The sequence below is a fragment of the Podarcis pityusensis genome (assembly GCF_964106645.2).
Source record: "Podarcis pityusensis genome assembly, chromosome: 8".
Lineage (NCBI taxonomy): Eukaryota > Metazoa > Chordata > Lepidosauria > Squamata > Lacertidae > Podarcis > Podarcis pityusensis.
The window spans coordinates 30,838,918-30,859,511 of record NC_138033.1 but is presented as its reverse complement, the minus strand read 5'-3'; the positions used below and the strand labels follow the sequence as shown (position 1 = coordinate 30,859,511).

The following is a 20,594-nucleotide window of genomic DNA, read 5'->3' as shown; positions in this document are numbered from 1 at the left end:
TTGACTTTTGTAGGCCTGGAATGTAGCCTACTGTACAACATCTGTTTCTGCACTCAGGGTTCGTCCACATTTCCGCTCGTGTGCTGTGCCAAGAAAGCACGAGTTCCGGCTCTTTAGCGAAAGATCACAACAAATGGCAATCTGAATTGCCTTTTGCTCTAACTCAGCGCTAAAGATTGGCTTTCCTGGGAAAAAGCAGCAGGACAAGAAGCAGGGTTCGAAATTAGCAGGGCGCCAGGCACATTTTGTGCCTAAAGATCCTCCATTTGCGAGCACTTCAAAAACTCTGGGTGCCATTTTTTGTGCCTGGCTGACACTCAATAATTACTGAAATGCATGTGCTTTGAATCCTTGAAGTATACATTAAGGATAAACAATGTTAAGGAGTTTAACAATAAAGGGTAGAGTGTTTTGAAAACTGAAGTATGGTACCAATACAGTCGTACCTTGGTTGCCGAACGCCTTGGTACTCATATGTTTTGGCTCCCGAACGATCAAAAACCGGAAGTGAGTGTTCCGGTTTTCGAACGATTTTTGGAAGCCGAACATCCAGCGTGGCTTTCACAGCTTCTGATTGGCTGCAGGAGCATCCTGCAGCCAATCAGAAGCTGTGCCTTGGTTTTCGAATGGTTCCAGGAGTCAAACAGACTCCCAAAACGCATTCTGTTCGAGAACCAAGGTACGACTGTATCCTTATCATAAACACCAAATTAAACATGAATCAACAATTTCTGATAAAAATGTGAAATTAACAATGTGTCTCTTATGCGAATTACATATTAGTTTATGCTTACCAAAAGAATAAATAAAAAGTGTTGCTGACCCCCACCCCATGGCGACAAGACATTCCGTTTTGGCTCCTAGCTTTTCTATCCCAGTTTCTAACACTGCACAAGAGGCAGTGTGGATAGGCCCTTACTTTTGCCTCTGGTCCTGCCCACTTTTCTGTCTCTCGCTCCACGCAACTCTGGCGCACATGCACAAACACAAATAAGCTTTGCTTAGAAGGGAATGCATCAGGCTGAAACGTGGTTCCCCACCCCTGGTCTATACTGACTGGCCCTGCTCCTACAAGTTTTCAGAAAGACATTTTGCCAGCAGAAGCAGACAATCTGACAGGGCGCCCTCCATCTCCCACAGATTCACATGGCGTACAAACCAAACAGGAAGTTCTACTGCTCAGGGCTTGAGAACTTCCTGCTGGATTGTGTCCATTAAACAGAACCGTCCCATCTCCCACCACCAACTGTACCTAGAAGTCGCTACCCGGGCAGTCACGTCGGTCCATGGGCAGCACCGTTTCCCCAACACACAAATCCAAAAAAAAGGGGGGGGGAGAGGGGAAAATGCTGAATTGGTTGTTTTTGCCATTCGGGGCCGAATTAATCTCTCGAGCCCCCGGGTGTGCAGGCAAAGCTTGCCAGGGTGTGCAGCTTTCATTAAGCAGCATAACAGATGTGCCAATAAAGCCAACACAATTCCCCCGTGGCCACCAATTTGCTTGCTCCCGTCTCATCATACCCTGAACTCAGAGTCCAAAAGGTGAGGTTTTTAACAAGGGGTCCTCTAAACAAGTATGCATCAAATAACTGTTAACAAGGGAGAGACGCAAACAGGCCTCCAAACTGTAGCTGGGGAGGGAGGAAGGAACAACTTCCAATTTCTAAGGAAACAGCGACTGCGTTGTCTGGGCGGGGGGTGGGGTAGGGTGCAGGATAGGGGAAAATGTCTCTCTCTCTCTCGCCTGTAATTTGCTTCTGGTCAAATTGCTCTTTTTAATGAAATGGTCCTCCAGGAAAACGGGGAAATTCTGCTGAGCCAACTGTTCCATTCCCATCCCACCCCCCAGCTGATTTAGAGGCATTAAGAGCAAAGCCTGCTACATACTTTTCAAAAGAGTAAATTGGGAAATCAACAGGTGAAGAAACCCCACCCAAAAGGGGGGTGTCATGAGAAAGGGAGGGCAAACGGCAAGAGTGGGTTGTATAAATGAAGTAGTCATTAATGGCACAGGAAAGGGCAAATCTGTCAAATTTTGTTTCGCTCATTTTTGCATTTTTCTAGCCTTAAGGTTTGTTCTACATTTCTGCATCAGTTTGTGATTTTGTTTTTAAGTCCTCGTGAAAATTCACCAGCATTTTAGTGCAAGCTTCTAATTTGTATGTGATTTTGCCTAATATGCACATTTCTGCAAGAATTTTCCCCAATATAATGCATGTTTATAGCTTTTTTTCTCTAATACACACATTTTTGCAAGCAACTTCAGCATTGTGCAGATAATGCCAAGATTGCAAGTTTAATCCCCATATGGACCCTGAGGATCATTGCGGGGGGGTGGTATTTTTATTGCTTCTCTTATTTCTTATACTGCATTTTATCATATTCGAATTAAAATTCTGGTGGAATCACATTTACTATGACAGGCAAAAACAATCAGTAATTTTCAAGTGGTCTATATGTTTAAAAAGGGTTTGGAACCAGTGGTCTATAGCAGGCATAGGCAAATTCTGGCCCTCCAGATGTTTGGGACTACAACTCCCCTAGCTAACAGGACCAGTGGTCAGGGATGATGGGAATTGTAGTCCCCAAACATCTGGAGGTCTGGAGTTTGCCTATGCCTGGTCTATAGAACCACAAATTGCCCACCCCTGCCTTAAAGCATTGTTGCCAAATCCAATTTGAGCCACAATATTTTACTTTATTTATAAAATAAAATTCCACAAAAGATTAAGTACCCTGTCTGTTTGTCATTTGTGGCGCAAAAGAGTGTGGGGTGGGGAAATAACCCATTTTGTTCAAGCAGCCATCGCTAGCCTGGTGCTCTCTAGATGTCTTGGACTATAATCCCCATTGGCCCAGCCTTCCTGGCCATGTTCCGTCAGCCTGAACATTCCGAGGTCATGCTGGCTGGAGCTAATGGGAGCTGCATTACATAGCAGCTGGAGAGCCCTACCTGGGCAATCCCTGCTGTAGAGCATCCTAGCACCATTTGCCACAAAAGCACTCAAGTTTATGAGCCCCCTCCAGACTGGTGCTCTGTGTGTGAATGTGCGTGTGTGCTGTGTAATGCGTCCTCGATGCAATAATAGTTCATTAGTGGTGGATATAAACTGGATCATTCCCACATCATTCCAATTTGTCAGTTGTTCTGTGATGCTCCCCCAATGTCACCACATCATTTGCATCTGGAGGAAAACTATAGCATGACAAAAGCAGAATGGTGATAGTGGTGGTGGGGAACTCCAAACATTTGCATTACAAAAAGTTACCAGATTTCAGCAGGAAGTTACAGGGAACTGGAATCCAAGCTGTACGTGTTCACCTTTGCAGGCACAAACAGTATGGAGAATGAGACTGCCCTGATTCCATCATGAGCACAAATCATCGTTAACGCTCAAGAAAAGGAGCCCTATGCCTTTGGGGTAGGTATGCTGAAACACACTCGCTTCATCCCGGTTCACATCTGCAGGTGCCCAAAAGCTTCCCTAATAACTCAGTGGAGGCTTTTTCAACCCTTCTCCTTAAGTATCACTAGTAAGAAATATCACACTCTTTAATCCACATTAACTCCCATGCACAGAGGTCTACAGGGAGGGTACCCCGTTGCGTCTCCTCCAAGATCAAAGAGAACAGCAGTAACGGCAGGCGTCGGCTGGTGTTATTGATTCCCAAATGGCAATGGTATTTTTAGAAAGGTTGCCACCCTGGAAAGGAGAACAGAGCTTCTGTAGCAAGGCATGAATGCCACCTTCCTGCTTGTTAGTGACGCACTCAAAAAAAGCGGATACTACAGGTCCCCGGTGTTTAACTGCTGATCACCCAAGGAGCTGGTTAGAGAGGAACACGATCTCACCAGTGAGGAAGTCGTCAGCACCTCAAGAAAAAGTGCTGCAATTAAGGGAAGGCTGTGAGTGAGGACTGGCTGGCAACAACATTTTCCCCACTGAAAGCATTTTTGCTGGAAGGGGATTTTCAAAGCAAGTGGTCCAAATTCTGCTGCATTCATTGCAATGGTTATATGAGGCTGAGAGTCCAAGCTAAGCCAGAAAAAAAACAAGCCTGGTAGGGGTGGCTGTGTAGCTCAGTGGTAGAGCATCTGCTCTGCATGTCGAAGGTGCCAGGTTCAACCCCCGACATCTCCAGTTATGACTGCAAAGGTCCAAGACCCTTTGGGAGAACAGCCCATTCTGACCTACCTTGGATCATTGTTTTAATGGTCAGGCCCCTAAGGATGGCTCTGCTGATCGGACCAAAGGTCCATCTACTAGTCCAGCAGACTGATGCCACACAGCAGCAGGCCACATGCTTTTAGGAAGCCCACAAGCACAAAGTCAGCCTTTAAAAAAAGAGGACTGGACAAATTCAGGGAAGGTAAGCCTATTGGGGGCTACTAACCATGATAGCTATGTGTCCCCACCTTCATTTGGGAAGGCAGAAAAACCAATGCAATGTGATATTTATACTATAAGGAATTGTTTAGGGTGGCTTTTAGGAAGTAAATTGCAATCCCACAGTTGCTAGAAGCCTCAAGTAGGGGCAGTGCTGTTGACCTCAGGTCCTGCTTGTGGGTTCCCCATAGGCTGGCCACTGTGGGAACAGGATGCAGGACTACATGTCCTATGGTCTGATCCAGCAGCCAGAACCATCTTATGTTCTTCAGCAGAATAAGAGGGTAATAGCTGTCTTTCCCTGCTGGAGGTAATGTACATAGCCATGATAGTCCTATTCATCATGGATTTGTCTAATCCTCATTTAAAGCCGTTTAAGTCTTCTGGTAGTGAACCCCACAGATGATGCATTGTGTGAAGAAATGCTGCCTTTTGTGTCTGTACTGAGTCTGCTGCAATGACCTAAAATTATGAGAGAGATGGCAAAGCTCTGTCTACTTTCCTACACGGTGTATGCTTCTATAAAACTCAGTCCTGACCCCCACTTACTCACCTTCCCCACCAAAATAAAAGAGCCCCAGATGTTGAAGTCATTCCTCACAAGGGAGTTGTTGTTCCAGCACCTTCATCAGAGCTGCCCATTTATTCCTCCTTTTCACTTTCTATTACGTATTTAATCAGTTACTAATCCATAAGAGAACCTGTGTTCTCACATCACTACGGCTAAGTTGATTGTGGAGATAACATCTATTAAGCAATCTGAACTTAAGAAAGCACTATTTTAAAGTGCATTTTAATATTAAATACTAAAATATATACAGTACAATCTTCGCTGTACTAAGTGCAGATCATTTCTGATTATGACACATATTTTGCTCAAAGCAAAATACAATTGATTTGGCCTAAAAACAGCACTGATTTGCCCCAACTTGCAATATACGATAGGTTTTACCTTATCTGCTTCATCATTTATTTATTTTATTCTTAAAAAAATAACCCTGAAGCAATTTAAAGACAAGTTAAAGATGCTGATTTTGAATATATATGGTGAAGCAGTTGTGGGGTGGGGACGGATTTTACAGGATATTGTGGGAATGTTTAGGAAGGTAGGAGAGGATATATTGTTTTGATATTATCCCTCCTCACTCATGCTAGTGAGCGAACAGCAGAGAACATTCCCTTGCAGCTTATAGTGAAGCAGTTGATGACTCGCTAGAGCAGGGGTCAGCAACCTTTTTCAGCCATGGGCCGGTCCACTGTCCCTCAGACCATGTGGTGGGTCAGACTACATTTTGAAGAAAAAAAAGGACCAATTCCTATGCCCCACAAATAACCCAGAGATGCATTTTAAATAAAAGCGCACATTCTACTCATGTAAAAACACTGGGCAGGCCCCACAAATAACCCAGAGATACATTTTAAATAAAAGGACACATTCTACTCATGTAAAAACATGCTGCTTCCTGGACTGTCCGCGGGCCAGATTGAGAAGATGATTGGGCCGCATCCAACCCATAGGCTTTGGGTTGCCTACCCCTGAGCTGGAGTCTTTTAATTAAGCAATCCAGTCTGGCTTGTCCCATCTGGATTGTTCCAGGTAAATTTCCCCTTTTATTTCCCTCTTAAAATAAGAATAACACAACACAGTCTTCTTGAAAAATAACAATAAACTGTTGCTATCATTCAGTTCACAGCAGTAATCTGAAGGCAGGCTTTATCTTGTGGTTACAAGTTACATTTGTAGAGAAAAGAAGTCAGAGCTAGGTCTCAGACTTTCTGCTTGTTGCACTGTGGTCTAAACCACTGAGCCTCTTGGGCTTGCCGATCGGAAGGTTGGCAGTTCAAATTCCAATGATGGGGTGAGCTCCTGTTGCTCTGCCCCAGCTCCTGCCAACCTAGCAGTTCAAAAGCACGCCAGTGCAAGTAGATAAATAGGTACTGCTGTGGCGGGAAGGTAAATGGAGTTTCCGTGCACTCTGGTTTCCGTTACGGTGTTCCGTTGTGCCAGAAGTGGTTTAGTCATGCTGGCCGCATGACCCGGAAAGCTGTCTGTGGACAAATGCCGGCTCACTCAGCCTGAAAGTGAGATAAGTGCTAAAACCCCATAGTCGCCTTTGACTGGACTTAACCGTACAGGGGTCCTTTACCCTTTTACCTTTTTTTTTTTAACCTACTTGTTGCTTTCATCCTCTGTAAGGATGTGCCATGCGCTGGCTAAGAGCCAGGAGCAGTAGAGATCCAGAAGTGAAGATCCAAAAGAGGAAGTCCAAAGGAGAAGAAGGGAAGATGGCTGCGTGGCTAGCCCTTTTACATGGTCAGCTAGGGTCATGCCCATCCACCTGGTTACACACAAGGGGAGGAGGCTCCAGAGCAGGTATGACAGGAAGTCCTCCCTGTCTGGAGCCACATTCCCCTGTGTGTTCATTCTAGGCAACAGGAAAATGTTGGACTTGACTGCTCTAGCAAATAATACATCCCTCAGATATGACCTCTTATTGAACATGGGAACAGTTTACATAGATTTATTTGGCGTTAATGAGCCCACAAACTCACGTTGCCAATCTTTTGCTAGCAGCTAAGATTTTAGTGCCTTCTAAAGCAAGAAATAACAAACACATCACCCATAACTGAATGGTTAAACAAGGTATGGCATGTGGCTGAAATGGAAAGACTGACATCATACATTAAATTAAGAGAACACAGAATAAGAAAGCTTTCACTCAGTATAGGGCCCTTTTACATGATTCTGGACAGCACGGTACAATTTATCAGATTTCAATATATATTTGTTTGGAATTCTGTCAATCATTGTACCACTCCCAGTTTGCAACAAGTCATGCCTGCTCAGCCCAATGCAATGTACCTGTGGAACTCAGCACCCCCCTCCCGCATGACCCCAGCCACTTCCCAGCAACCAGGGATGGAGCCCAAAGACCTGAGCTTCTAACTTCCACAAACTGCCAGGGTACCAGTTCAGTAGCAATGGAGACTCCTTCTCCGAACAACAGATCTGGCTAAGAAGACAACTCTCTGTTGAGAGCTTCTCTCCATGACATTCAAGGAGTTAAGGAAACATTCTGCACTGGGCTGAATTTTCTGCTGTGCTTTGGAAGTTCACTGCCATCCCTCCCACCCTGCTAAATCCCTTGCTGGGATTTCTCATTTTCTAGCACAATATTTGCAAACAAGCAACTAAACAACTACTGAACCCTTGGAACTTACAAACAATGCAATCTCTCACTTCTATCTCTTTTGGGGGGACTGAGAAAGAAAGCATTTTGTAATGCGACAGCAAGGAGATCACAGCGAAACAAACACAACTCTACTAAGTGGCATTTTGGGGATCTGTTTCTTAACCTTTTACTATATGTTTGCATGGTGGTAGAGCTCTTGCTGCGACCCACCTTGGATCAGGCCATGACCCACACTAGTGAGTCCCAACCCACCAGGTGAAGACCAGTGGTGTAGACAATACTGATCTAAAGGGATCAATGGACTGACAGTAGAAGCTGAGTACAGAACAGTTGCTGCTACCAACTAAGACTGATTCTTTACTTAACAGCTCCCCCATATTTCTGGCTTGGCAGCTGGCACAGGAACTCAGTTGCAGAAGCTCTGTCAGTTGTAGAGACCAGCAGGTGAGTAGGCAGGCAATAATGCACACCGAAAAATATGATGAGGGCTAGAAACCTGGAAGATTACAATGAAAAGCCAAGATTGTCAAAAGCCCAAATTCTGCATCAGCACCAAGTTCCATGTGGACTTTTCTGCACTACACAGCATGCAGTGGGGTCCACAGCAGCTGTAGAAACTGGTGCAGAAACTGGTTCAGGGGGCAGAGAAGAACCAAATCTACAACACACACCACGAGGGCTAGAGACCTGATGAATAGGGTTAAAATGAAAACTATGCCTCTTATGAATCTGAACATTACACCAGGCTTCAAAAGTGGGGTTTGGTGCATGGCTAATAGGAAAAGATCAGTAATAATCATCAGGCACACCACTTCTCTCCTTTTGCACATTGATATTTTTCTCTATCTATCCATCCTGTTAAAATAACCCAGTTAAGAGAGACTGGGGGGAGGGGAGGGAGCAAGATCCCCAGCACAGGGGAATCGTAACACCTGCTCTTTGATTTATAGCTTTCCTGCTTTCTCGAAACCCTGCTGCAACCCTGATGCTCAAAGAAGATGAGCTATCTAATTAGGTGGAAAAGAGGGGAAGTCATCTTCGATATCACAAGGCAGCCCCACCTCTGAACCCTCCAGAATTAACGCTGTCTCTTTGCGCCCAGCACAGGAGTCGATGCAAAGTTTCAAGGCCTGCCACTCCTCCTTTTGTTTTGCATAATTACCCTTTGTGCTGAACCCAAGAAACATCGCCACCCAGTGCTATTAACTCATAGATCATTAATGCTTTTGTGGGCTTTACAAAACAATTAGAGGCAAGGCGGTCCTCCGCCGCTTGCCGCTAACCCAATCACTTTTCATTCCGAGACTCCCCGGTGCACGGACTCGTGAGGCTCTCCCTTCCAAGGCCCACATTTGATGAATTGTACTGTCTTTTCTGCTGTTGCTGAGCGTGAGTTTGTTAATGAAATTAACAAATTCAGATGTGTGTTTTACGTGGCACGCGTTGGTAAAGGGAGAGAGGGCAAACCTGCTTTTAACAAATGCTTAGCTTTTATTCAGCACATTTCAAAACGCAATTCAAAAGCATTACCCATGCATCATCTTAATTATCTCTACAACAGTTCTGCAAAGTAGGCCAGTATTAACACACCCAGATGGCGGAGACAAAGCTATAAACAACAGCCAGCCGAAAGCTGTCTTATTTGTACCAGGAACTTCCACCTCATGCAATTAGCTCCCATTTATTTATAAAGAGGGTCACTTATGACAACTTAAGTTTCCTGATAATGCTGATTTTTAAATATATATATATATAATGTTTTTATAAGTTAAAGACTATAAGAGTAACTTGCTGAATCAAACCAAAGGTACATATAGTCAAGAGCTAAGCTGAAATTTCTCAAAATACTATTCCGAGAAAATGTCTCGTATTTTTCTCACACACTCCCCTGCCTCAAAGAAGACCACATGGCAATTCCCATCTTGCAGTTCTGCACCATTTTTTGATGATGGTTACCACTCATGCCCCCACCCCATTAGGGATTGTGGAGAATTCAAAATAGTGACCAGACTGTCAACACAAAAGCAGCGACAAATAATATTCCTTAGAGGGGGAAACATGGCTATGTGGCTACAACTGCTAATAGGGTACCACACCGACTGGAGGCTGCTGGGAAAATTGTGACTTACAAATAGAGAATGTTGAGAGGACATTTGAGTACAACTCTAGTTAAGTCCAGCATTCTGTTCCATACGCTAGGCTAGACAACAGTACATCTCCAGGAATTCACAAGCAGGATGTGAAAATAATAGCACCCCTCCCTGCAATACTGCCTGTTCCCCAGAAACCTACATTCAGAGGTAGACTGCCCCTGAAGCTGGAGGGTCCTCTTAGCTCATTGTTGTTGCTAAAACCCTCCCTCTGGGAATTGTCTGCCCTGCTTTTGAAACTGTTTGGCCATTGCCACATCTTGCAGAAGCAACTTCCAGGTGTTAACCACAGCACACACACACACACACAAATTGTAAAACACTCTGATATATTTTTTTTTATGAATACTGGTATATAAATATTTTTACAAATCAAAATAAATAAATCTGCAACCTTAAAAAGATATAAATATTCCATTGATTCTGCTTAGGGATGGGGTTCTTATTCTCCACATTGTGGAGCTAGCTGATATATTTCCATCTCAGTTAAAAAAGAAAAGGAAAATATTGCTAGCTACCTTGAGCTTTCAGATGTAGGGAGAGACAGAAGCCAAATGCGGAAAGCAGCACCCAGGCAATTCAGAATGAGCAAGAGAATTCCAAAGAAGTGTATTCAACAAGAGCAAATACAAAGCCTTGTTCTGAAGGAGGAGAAAACATAGGGAGCTGCCTTATAGTAAGTACATTGAGTACATTGGTCCATCTAGCTCGGTGTTGTCTGCACTGGCTGGCAGCAGCTCTCCAGGGTGTCAGGCAGGGACCTCTCTCAGCCCTACCTGGAGGTGCCAGGGACTGACTCTGGTCCCTGGGGCCTCTTGCATGCGAGGCAGATGCTGTACCGCTGAGCTATGGCCCAAAGCAATTTACGGCAACCCGTTGCCAAATGAAAGATGGATTTATAGATATGTCTTCATCTTGCATTATGCCTGGAATCAAATTGAAGCTGCTATACAGCTGGGACAATGCAATAATAAGCATTTATAAAGCACAACCCTTTTATACATGTCTCCTCGGAAGTCCACCCCACTGAGTTTAATGGGATTGCAATCTAAATGTTCAAAATGCTTTACATCCTGCTGCAAATCAGACAGATTATCTCCATACTGCAGATGGGACAACTGAAACTGAGAATGTAGCTTGCTTAAGTGCCCCTTCTGACTTTACAGCAGTGGTGAAATTAGAACTAGGCCTTTTCTTTCTTTTTTTATAAATAATTTTTATTTGGTTTTACAAATTCATTCATATTCATCCATAGTAAAAACAAATATTGCACAAGATTCTTCCAAATCTCAAGACTTCCCTCCTCCCCTCCATTTGAGTAACTTTTTAACTGTATATTGTAAGTCCTAGAACTAGGAATTTTTCAGTGTGCACCTCGGACTCTTCCCCGTTATGCTCTTCCACAGGCATTCACAAGCTGTAGCCCCAAATTTCTAACACCAAGGAAACCCAAAGTTTAGTGAAATGCACGACATTTTGATGTACATACAGTCCTTTAAGTTCCAAAGGCAAGCAGATACAACATTTACAAATATGACCATCTCTCTCTCACCATGTGGACTAGGAACTTGCTTTTAAAATCATATCCTGCCATTGCCAAATTCCATACTGGGAACCAGCACATCACAGTTGAATAAAACACAGGTAATATATGTGCTTTGACCACAGAAATGGGTCAATGATGTGCAGCAACGTGAGTGGGACCTTCATCTGAATTTTATTCTACTATTACCTGCCTCTAAGGCTCTGGGATGAAACAGACAGTAAAGGACATGATCCAGGGAAGTTTTAGAACCAAGTCATCTGCATTCTCATGACTACCATTATAGAGACTACCAGAGAATCCCACTCTTGCAACATCCAATTCTTTGGGTACAATTGCAAAACGACCATCTATATACAGTGTCAAGAAGGATTTTTTTCTTTTCTTAGTTTTTGCTTTTAAATGCTTTTAAGTGTTTTGTACTGCTTTTAATTACAGTATTTAATTTTTAACAATATTTATATTGCTTATGTGGATTTAGCTGTATTTGTTTTCATTTATGCTCTGAGCTGCCTTGCATCCTGACTGAGAAAAAGGCAGAAGCTAAATTAATTAAATAAATGGGGACTATGGGGTTGTGGCGCTCATCTCACTTTCAGGCTGAGGAAGCTGGTGTTTGTCCACAGGCAGCTTTCCGAGTCATGTGGCCAGCATGACTAAACTGCTTCTGGCACAACAGGACACTGTGACGGAAATCAGAAGGCACTGAAACACCATTTATCTTCCCACCACAGTGGTACCTATTTATCTACTTGCACTGGTGTGCTTTCAATTTGCTAGGTTGGCAGGAGCTGGGATGGAGCAATGGGAGCTCTCCCCATTGTGCAGATTCGAACCGCCGACCTTCCGAATGGAAAGTCCGAGAGGCTCAGTGGTTGAGACCACAGAGCCACCCATGCCCCAATTTAATAAATATCTGTGAGATGGCAATATTAACCAGGAAAATTCGGAACCAGCAGGACCAGGCTTTCCTAAAGGAATGGAAGAAGTTTTCGATATATTTGGAAAGCAACTGTAATCAATTGCCATCGCTTGTATGCTTAAAAGAAGTTTTGTAAGGAGTAATATATAAATTATTGTGAAAAGAATAGGTATTAAGATTTGAATTTATAGCAATAACTATAGTAACAAAATGCATAATTAGAAAAGATTTTAGAAAAAACATCAGTTGAGGTTGAAGGAAGTCTTAGGTGGTGACAGCCAAAGATTTTGAAATGATGTTTAAAAGAATGATATGCTGGAAAATATGTGTAAAAACCAATAAAAATTATTATATAATTTTTTAATAATAAATAACTACAAATAACAGGATCATCTTTAATATGCAATTATTATTTTGCAAAATATTCTTCTACTATTCTGGGTCCCACAGCAGGAGAGCAAACAGTAGCTTCTCCCTGGCATTTATTAGGCTGAGTGTTTATCGTAAGTCTGAAAGCAGAGGGGCAATCTGTTACAGAAATATATTTCCACTTGCTTCTCAAGTTGCTGTGTAATTCAACTGAGTCCCCATTGCCCTCTAGATCCTGGCCAAAGGAACTTTTAAGGCCGCAGTCCTAAGTGTGCTTACCCCCCGGCAAGTCTCACGGAAGATAGCTCTGAGCAAACCTGCATAAAGTCAAACTGAACAACATACACAGTCAAATGAAGTCAAGACAGCCTTGTTGGGCAGCAAGAAAGAGATTAAGATTTTAATCTTTGTTTCCTCCAGTGTAATTAAACTAAGCAGCCTCTCTCCAAAAGTCCATTGCCGGCTTTAACATAAATAACATTTCCTCAAGTACAGTACTAAGTAGATTTTTCACCAATTGCCTCTTTAGTTGGATGCTCACAGCCGGGTTTTTTTAAACAGTTTGTAATGCCAAGAGACTTTTACGCACAGGAAAAAGAGACCCACAAATGAATGGTTTTGGCTCTGGGTCCTTTCCAATCCTGGAAAGCCTATGAGCCTGTTAAACCAGCTTATTTAAACATTCAAACAACTTTTCAAATTCAAAGCAGGAAAGCACACCCTCTCTCCCTTGAACTTGGGAGTGGAAGGGAAGAGACTGGAAAAGCCAGTATGTATGAAATTCACAAAAAGAAAAAGAAAAAAGTTTTTCTTTCTTAGATGAAAAATAATGTGTTGTTGTTGCTATATTACCCATCCTTCACCCTAAGGTTTCAGAGTGACTTACAACAATTTAAAAGACAACATTAAAAACAATTTCAAAAATTAAAAAGAGTATCAGCAGAAAAGTTTGTGCTGCTAAGCTGCAGAACAAGGTAGGGGTGAGAATTGGCCTTTAAAAGTGACAATAATGATTCATTTCATAGAATTTATACACCGCTTGATAGCAAAAACCTCAAAGTGGTTTACAAAATGAATAAAACAACAGAATCGGCAAAAACAACTACTTAAAACATTGAAAGAAACAATAAACTGAAAACAGATTAAAGCACATATCAACAGGACTGACCGATCTCACAGGGCTTTTTATGTATATTTTGTTTGAAATATTTAAATTCCACCTTTTTTGACCAAATCCCACTTTTTTAAAAAAGAAAGGCGATTCCAACTACCGTATTTTTTGCTCTATAAGACTCACTTTTTCCCTCCTAAAAGTAAGGGGGAATGTGTGTGCGTCTTATGGAGTGAATGCAGGCTGTGCAGCGATCCCAGAAGCCAGAACAGCAAGAGGGATTGCTGCTTTCGCTGCGCAGTGATCCCTCTTGCTGTTCTGGCTTCTGAGATTCAGAATATTTTTTTTCTTGTTTTCCTCCTCCAAAAACTAGGTGTCTTATGGTCTGGTGCATCTTATAGAGTGAAAAATACAGTAAACATCAAGAACATTCTGATGGTAAGGGCTGTTCAACAGTGAAACAGTCTCACTCAGGACGATGCGGACGCCCCTTCGTTGGAGGTTTTCAAGCAGAGGTCTGTCATGGATGCATTTGTTGACATTCCTGCATTGCAGGGCTAGATTACCCTCAGGATCCCTTGCAACTCATCGATTTTATGATTCTATGAAAGTTCTCAGGCAGCTCAAAACAAGAAATTTAAAAAATAAAATTCTTTAACAATGAAAGTATAGCTAACAGTATCAAAGCATGTCACAGTTCTTCTTCTTCTTTTAATAGCCTAAAGCTAAAACCAATTTAAAATGCCTAGGCATCAGGCCATAGCTATTGTATCATGATTGTCTATACAAAACACACCTTCCCAAAGAAACAAAAAGCCTCAGCCAAAGTTTCCAGTGCAGAGAACAGCTGCTTGTGTCCTCCAGGGCACACAAAACTAACATCTTCCACCCTGCCTGACTCAGAGCAAAGAAATATGGAATAGTTACCTATCTAGTTCCTGTTTGGAGACAAAGGCAGATAAGAGGAACAGCCTGAACTGAATCCCTACTCAGACGGTAATATGATCAGTGGAGAAGCAAATAATTGTATTGTCAAAATTAAGGGGGGGAATAAAGGACTGCTTCTTTAAAAAGATGAACATGGAGGTAAATGCCCAGGGTGTTGGAGGGCAGGATTGCCAAGACAGTCTGATGGTCTCACACACCAATCACACCAATCAAGGAGAGATTCTGTTCCACTTTACAGCTATGCTAGCTTTGCTCCTTGCAGTATCTGCGAAGGAGGTAGACACAACTGAGAAGAGATGGTGGTCTAATAGATGGAGAGATAAATAATGCCACAAGGAGCAGCTGGGTAGGGCAAGACAGAGGCCCAGAAAAAGTGCAGCACCTGCCTTGCACGTAAAAGGTTCATTCCCCAGCATCTCCAGGTAGGACCAAGAGAAATAAAGGCTGTCTGAATATCCTGGAGAGCCACTGCCAGTCAGTGCAGGCAATACTGAGCTAGATGGACAAATGGTCTGAGTCAGGATAAAGGAGCTTATCATGTCCGTAGTGGAGATCGGATTCTGCAAAAAAGGGAGGTATTTTGGGGTGAATCAGCAGAAAGGGAGCTGGGACAGGAGACTGAAGCCCAGTTGCCAACAGCATTGTATGCCTATTGAAACCAAGATCCTTTTCCCCATGATGGAAGGAATACCCTTTGGACCTCATATTCAGCTTTCCTGTTGCAACTCTGCCTTACATCTTCCTGAAGGACCTTGCAGGAGCCAGCCTAGGGTAGGGAGATCTGGAGAAGCCTCTCCAGCAGTGGTCCTCCAGGTGTCATGGGACTCATTATTTAGAGACAACTATGATTAACTAATATACAAATGGTTGAAATAAATAAGGTATGAACTCCCATCAGCATCAACCAGCATGACCAATGGTCAGAGGTGAAGGGAGTTTTAGTCCAGCAACTTCCACTGGAGGGATAAAGGTTCCTCATCCTTCCTCCACAGACAGACCTTGCCAACAGCCACCAGCCAGGTACCTTTCAGGGTTCACAAGCTGGCATAACACAAACGGGCCCCTTTACCTGTTAGCCCCACAACTAAATGGTACCCTAGCCAAGGAGGATCCCCTTAGCTAGTATGGCCAATATAAACTTTTCAGAGATCAAAGGCTCTGGGGCATGGAAGCATCATCAAAGACATCTGTTGTTACTCATGTGCAGAGTTACCTACTGCCACCTTACAACTTCACATGTTTTCTTGTTGAAAAATGGGTCCTGAGGCAGAAGAAGTGTGCATTTCTGAGCTCAGAAGCTGGGAGGAACATGCCCTGGGTAAGATTAAGCAGGCGGCGGTGAAAAAGAGGGAGATCTGCAGGAATTGCTCTGTCCAAACAGCCTGAAATGCCGTTCTGTCACCACAGGGTTCTCTCAGCATCAATAAGGTTAACTTTCATTTGGGAGGGGTGGACTTTCCACTGACTTTCCATACCATTCAAAAACATCACACCAATGCACCCCGGCAGCCCGGGAACTGGTTCTGGCTGCTGGCACAATGTTGTGGCTGCACAGCTTGAGATGCACAAGAAGGGGAAAATCTATGTGCTTGGTTGCCTCCAAAGTTTGGTGCCATCACTTAAGAGATCTGGCCCTCCCTTCCCTCAGTCGGCTCAGGCAACGGAAACCCCTGGTGCCAAGTCTTCCAGATAATGCCTCTAACTTGTCGTTCCATATAAAAGAAGCAGAATTAAAGAACACTTTAAAATCCAGCTCTCCTTCCAAAAAGGAAACTGAACTTTGAGTCCAGGCAAGCTGCTTTTGCTCAAAATCCATCCCTTCTACCCTTGTCTCTTCCTCAGCTGCTTCCACTGCTGCAAAATTTGAACTGTAAGCTCCTGATCTGTTTTGCTGTGCTGCTCTGAAAAGTACTGGATATATGGTGCCCTTAATGTCTCAACAACAGGGGCACAGTCAGAGTTGCACCTCAATTTTAGATCCAGCCACTCCCAACCTCTCACCTGGAAACTGATTACTTACATGAAAGAGGGAGTGGGAAGAGTACAGTGGTACCTCGGTTTAAGAACTTAATTCATTCTGGAGGTCTGTTCTTAACCTGAAACTGTTCTTAACGAGAGGTACCGCTTTAGCTAATGGGGCCTCCTGCTGCTGCCGCGCAATTACTGTTCTCATCCTGAAGCAAAGTTCTTAACCCGAGGTACTATTTCTGGGCTAGCAGAGTCTGTAACCTGAAGCGTCTGTAACCTGAAGCATCTGCAACCCGAGGTACCACTGTAATCCTATGCTATGGCTTTACCCAGGATTTTAAGACAAAAGTAAGTAGTCATCAAATCACAGCCAATCACTCCCCTTCCAGGTGAGTTATCTGCCTGGCTTCATATCCACAATCATTAAGGCAAAAAAACACAAACTAAAAAACCCCAAGCCCCTTTGTTCAATCTGCAGCATGCACAGAAGGAGCAGCACTAACCCTTTTACCACTTATTAACCAGACTAGGAATACAGCTTGGGCACACTTATGCTTAATTGCAAACAGTTACCACTAATTACTGAATACAGGGAACAATGCCTAGCCAAATTGGAGGCTATAGCTTCAGTGATATCAAGTAAGTGAAGACCTGCCATTTGCTTAAGTTGCCACCAGAAGTTAAGAGCAAAATAATGGCTTCATCATTAAATATATTTTCCAAACTGATTTTTAAACTGCGCCCTAAGTCTTGCGGGTGGCAAGTGGGGACCCGAGGAGCCGCCTGTCTATCTGCATCAGCTCAAGTTATTGATCTCTGTGTTGGCCAAAGAAACAGAGCAGCAAAACAAGCACCACAATACCTTATCATGGCTCAAACTTTGATCAGCAAAAGAACGTGCAGGCTTCAGAGTTACACAGGGCTCTTTTATCACACCAAATTGCAAAAGAAAAGGGGGGGAGCAGAAGAAGCAAGGATTTGCATATGGGAATGGGCCATTGTCCATATAGGATCTCTCTCACACACCCATCCCATCCCTTCCTCCAAAGATATAGATGTGGCATGCATGAGCATAGCAGTAAGGTGGGCATGCACTTTACAAAAAGTAAAAAAAAAAAAAAAAACTGAGAAGGGTGGCAGGGGGAGAGCAGGCTAGTTTCTCAGACACTCAAAAATGAGAGGAAGAGTGCCTGAACATTTTGCTTCATATCTCAGGTTCTAAAAATGCTCCCGATGTGGTCCCTTACAACTTCACTATTAATTATATGATTTTATGATATTTCCTCTTTCTAAAGTATGAAAGCTGGGAAACTGCCGGTTAGGATTCATTGGAGGGAAGGCTGGCTCTTTTGCGCGCGCGCACACACACACACACACACACACAGAGAGAGAGAGAGAGATGCCCAAAGAGTTAGCCTAGTTTGAACACTGGGGACTGGCCCTGCCTGCACCACTTTGTGAGTTTCTTTGGCTAAACAGGAATTGAAACCCAGGTCTCTCCACTCCAAGTCTAACATTCTAACCGTGACACTGTGCAACTTTTTTCAGTTCAGCAGCCACTCAGCAAGAGTAAGAGGGTGATAAAGTTGGGCATTTGCCCAAGACCAACAGGGGACCGCTGGACCAACAACGCTGCCCTTTCCAGTTTGCACAAAATATCCAAGAAGCAGCAGATATTTCCTAAGGGAAACAATAGTTTGCACGTCCTGCCTCTTCTAGCAGAGCTCCTGCCCCCACAGCAAATCCTGGAGTCCGCACTGAAGAATAGAGAAAACCAAATAGGAGCCTGCAGGTGCAAAGTAGTTCCCAGATAGGCTGGGGCTGTACAGATGCCTAAGAAAGCAAAGGTCTTGGCCAAGCAGGCCAGAAGTCAAGGAGGAAATGGATTTCTGAAGGGGAATATGGCCATGATCTGGATTTGGTGACAGAGAAGCAGCTTTGCCCTCCAATTCCAGCAGTCCTTTGTAGGAAGGAGGGGCTGGGCCCTTAAGAAAATAGGATGTAGAGGGCAGGCTGCGTAGTCAAGGACTGGTCAGGTGAAACTTGCACTTCCCAAATGTCATGTCAAAAGTTGCTTTGCCAAGCGCCATTTAAATCTGGCTTTGCATTTCACAGACGTGCAATTTAAAGAACACAAGACTTATGCAGACTGGGAATAGCGGCAGGCTCAGCCCTCTGTTGACTTTCAGGGCCACGTTCACAAGTGGAGCAGCACTGGCCTGCTGAGCATCCCTTGCAACAGTGCCCTCAATATGCTTTGCATGAGCCTGCACACCTGCCCAGTGCTGTAAACAAGCTATTTACTAAGCAGCTCAGGGTAGCAAACCTTGGTTGGCTTTAGACAATGTTGGCTCTCACCTGTGTTTACTAGGAAGCAAGCCCCACTAGGAAGCAAGCTCCACCAGAACATCTCTTATTTAGTGAGTCCTCTCGCCCCTCACCCCATGTTTCCTCCCTAAGCATAAAACTGTGGGAAGTGGTAAGAATAGCTGGAATACATCTTAATACTGCAAGGGGAGGAGGAAAGACACAGAGAGGAACATGGTCTTTAGTTCTGGGCCTGTTAAAAGATGGGACAGGGAGAACGGAGGAATTAAAGAGTTGGGTGCATGAGTGGATGGTGGCATAGGATCCAACTCTAGGGACCATGGGGGCTTCAGCCCCCACAATAAAATATTTGAGGGGGCTGGGCATTCCCATTCAAATGATGTGTGTGCACTGAGTCATGTGATCGATTATGTAGTGTGGGGCTTACCTGGGCCCCCACAATATTTTATTCAAGTTGGCACCCCTGGATGACGGAACCCCATGCAAAGAGGCACCTTTCATATGCAAAGAACCTTAGGGGAAAGTTTCAGGTTGGCCGGGAAGGGTCTGGGGGGTCCAGTACTCACATGAAGGCGTGATAGATAAACGCCCAACCTCGGGGTCTTTCCAGCACATTGTAGAGACAGTTCTGGAGGCGCCGGTAGCGCTTGTTAGAGGCGGATCGGGCTCCGGAGCCCCCCGGGGGAACCGGCAGCGGCGTCCCGAGGAGCCCCAGGCGCCTGGGGCTGCCGGCGGCAGGGACGTCGTTTTTCTCCGTCTGCACGGCTGTAAGGGCCACGAACTCCACCCGCTGGGCTTCCACGCCGCCGCCGGGGATCGTGGCCGAAGACAACATGGCACGGTCCCCGCCAGACGCCCCGGCCATAGCGCTGGCAAGATGGAGAGGACACCGTCACCGCATGGAGAGGCACCAGCCCCGAAGCCGGTCAGCCCGGCATCATGGCCTGAGGAAGGGGACCGAGAGGGGCTCCGCCGCGACACTTCGACGCCCGCGCCAGGTTAGGGACCTCCGCGCCCTTGCTCAGCTCGCTTCTCGCCCAGTCACACTTCGCCCAGCGCCGCGCCCGGGTCTCAAGGGCTGGAGGCGCCCAGGGCGCACGTGCGGGACCCTCTTCGGAAAGTGAGGTGCGCTCTTAGCCTCGGCCGCGCCGTCCCCGCAGCTTCTTCAGCCTATCCAGAAAAGAAGGGGGCGCAGAGAGAGAGAGAGAAAAGAAGTCCGGAGGAACTGGGATTCTTCCCCTTGCCTAGCTCACCCAATTACTTCTCCGCCTACGCCCAAGTTTAGAAGAGTTGCCGCTTTACATGGCGCTTCGCTTTGGAGAGCTGGACAGCGTCAAAAGTGCAGCCGGCTGGAAACAGGAGCAGCCGCCGCGGCTGGCTCTTTCTCCTCTTGCCTCGGCCCCTCTCCATCCTGCTGGCTTTCCCACCTGCCTTTTGCTTCTCCGACTCACATGGCACCTTCTTCACCCGCCTCCTTCGGCCTCTCTCCGCCCCTCGGCGGCTCGCCTTTCCGACGGCGCGGCGGCGCTCAAGAAGCACGACGCCCGCGACTCAGCCCCGCCCTGCCTCGCCAGCCCAGAGCCGGGGGCGCGTTTCCTCCACCAGGCGGGAGGCTCAAAGGGAGACGGACGCGAAGGAGCGCGGCTTCCTGTTCGGGACTGGGGGTCTGCCGT

At 45.0% G+C, this 20,594-nt stretch overlaps 1 protein-coding gene across 4 annotated transcripts in view; it reads right to left on the bottom strand.

The window, feature by feature from the left end:
* Window positions 1-20,352, bottom strand: part of KCNQ4 (potassium voltage-gated channel subfamily Q member 4) — a 93,458-nt gene extending 73,106 nt beyond the window's left edge. For all 4 annotated transcript variants that reach the window (XM_081019608.1, XM_081019607.1, XM_081019609.1 and 1 more), the window contains exon 1: window positions 19,488-20,352. In XM_081019608.1, the coding sequence (XP_080875734.1) occupies window positions 19,488-19,786 (299 nt within the window). In that variant the 5' untranslated portion in view covers window positions 19,787-20,352. The remainder of the gene's footprint in view (window positions 1-19,487) is intronic.
* Window positions 20,353-20,594: the final 242 nt, after the last annotated feature.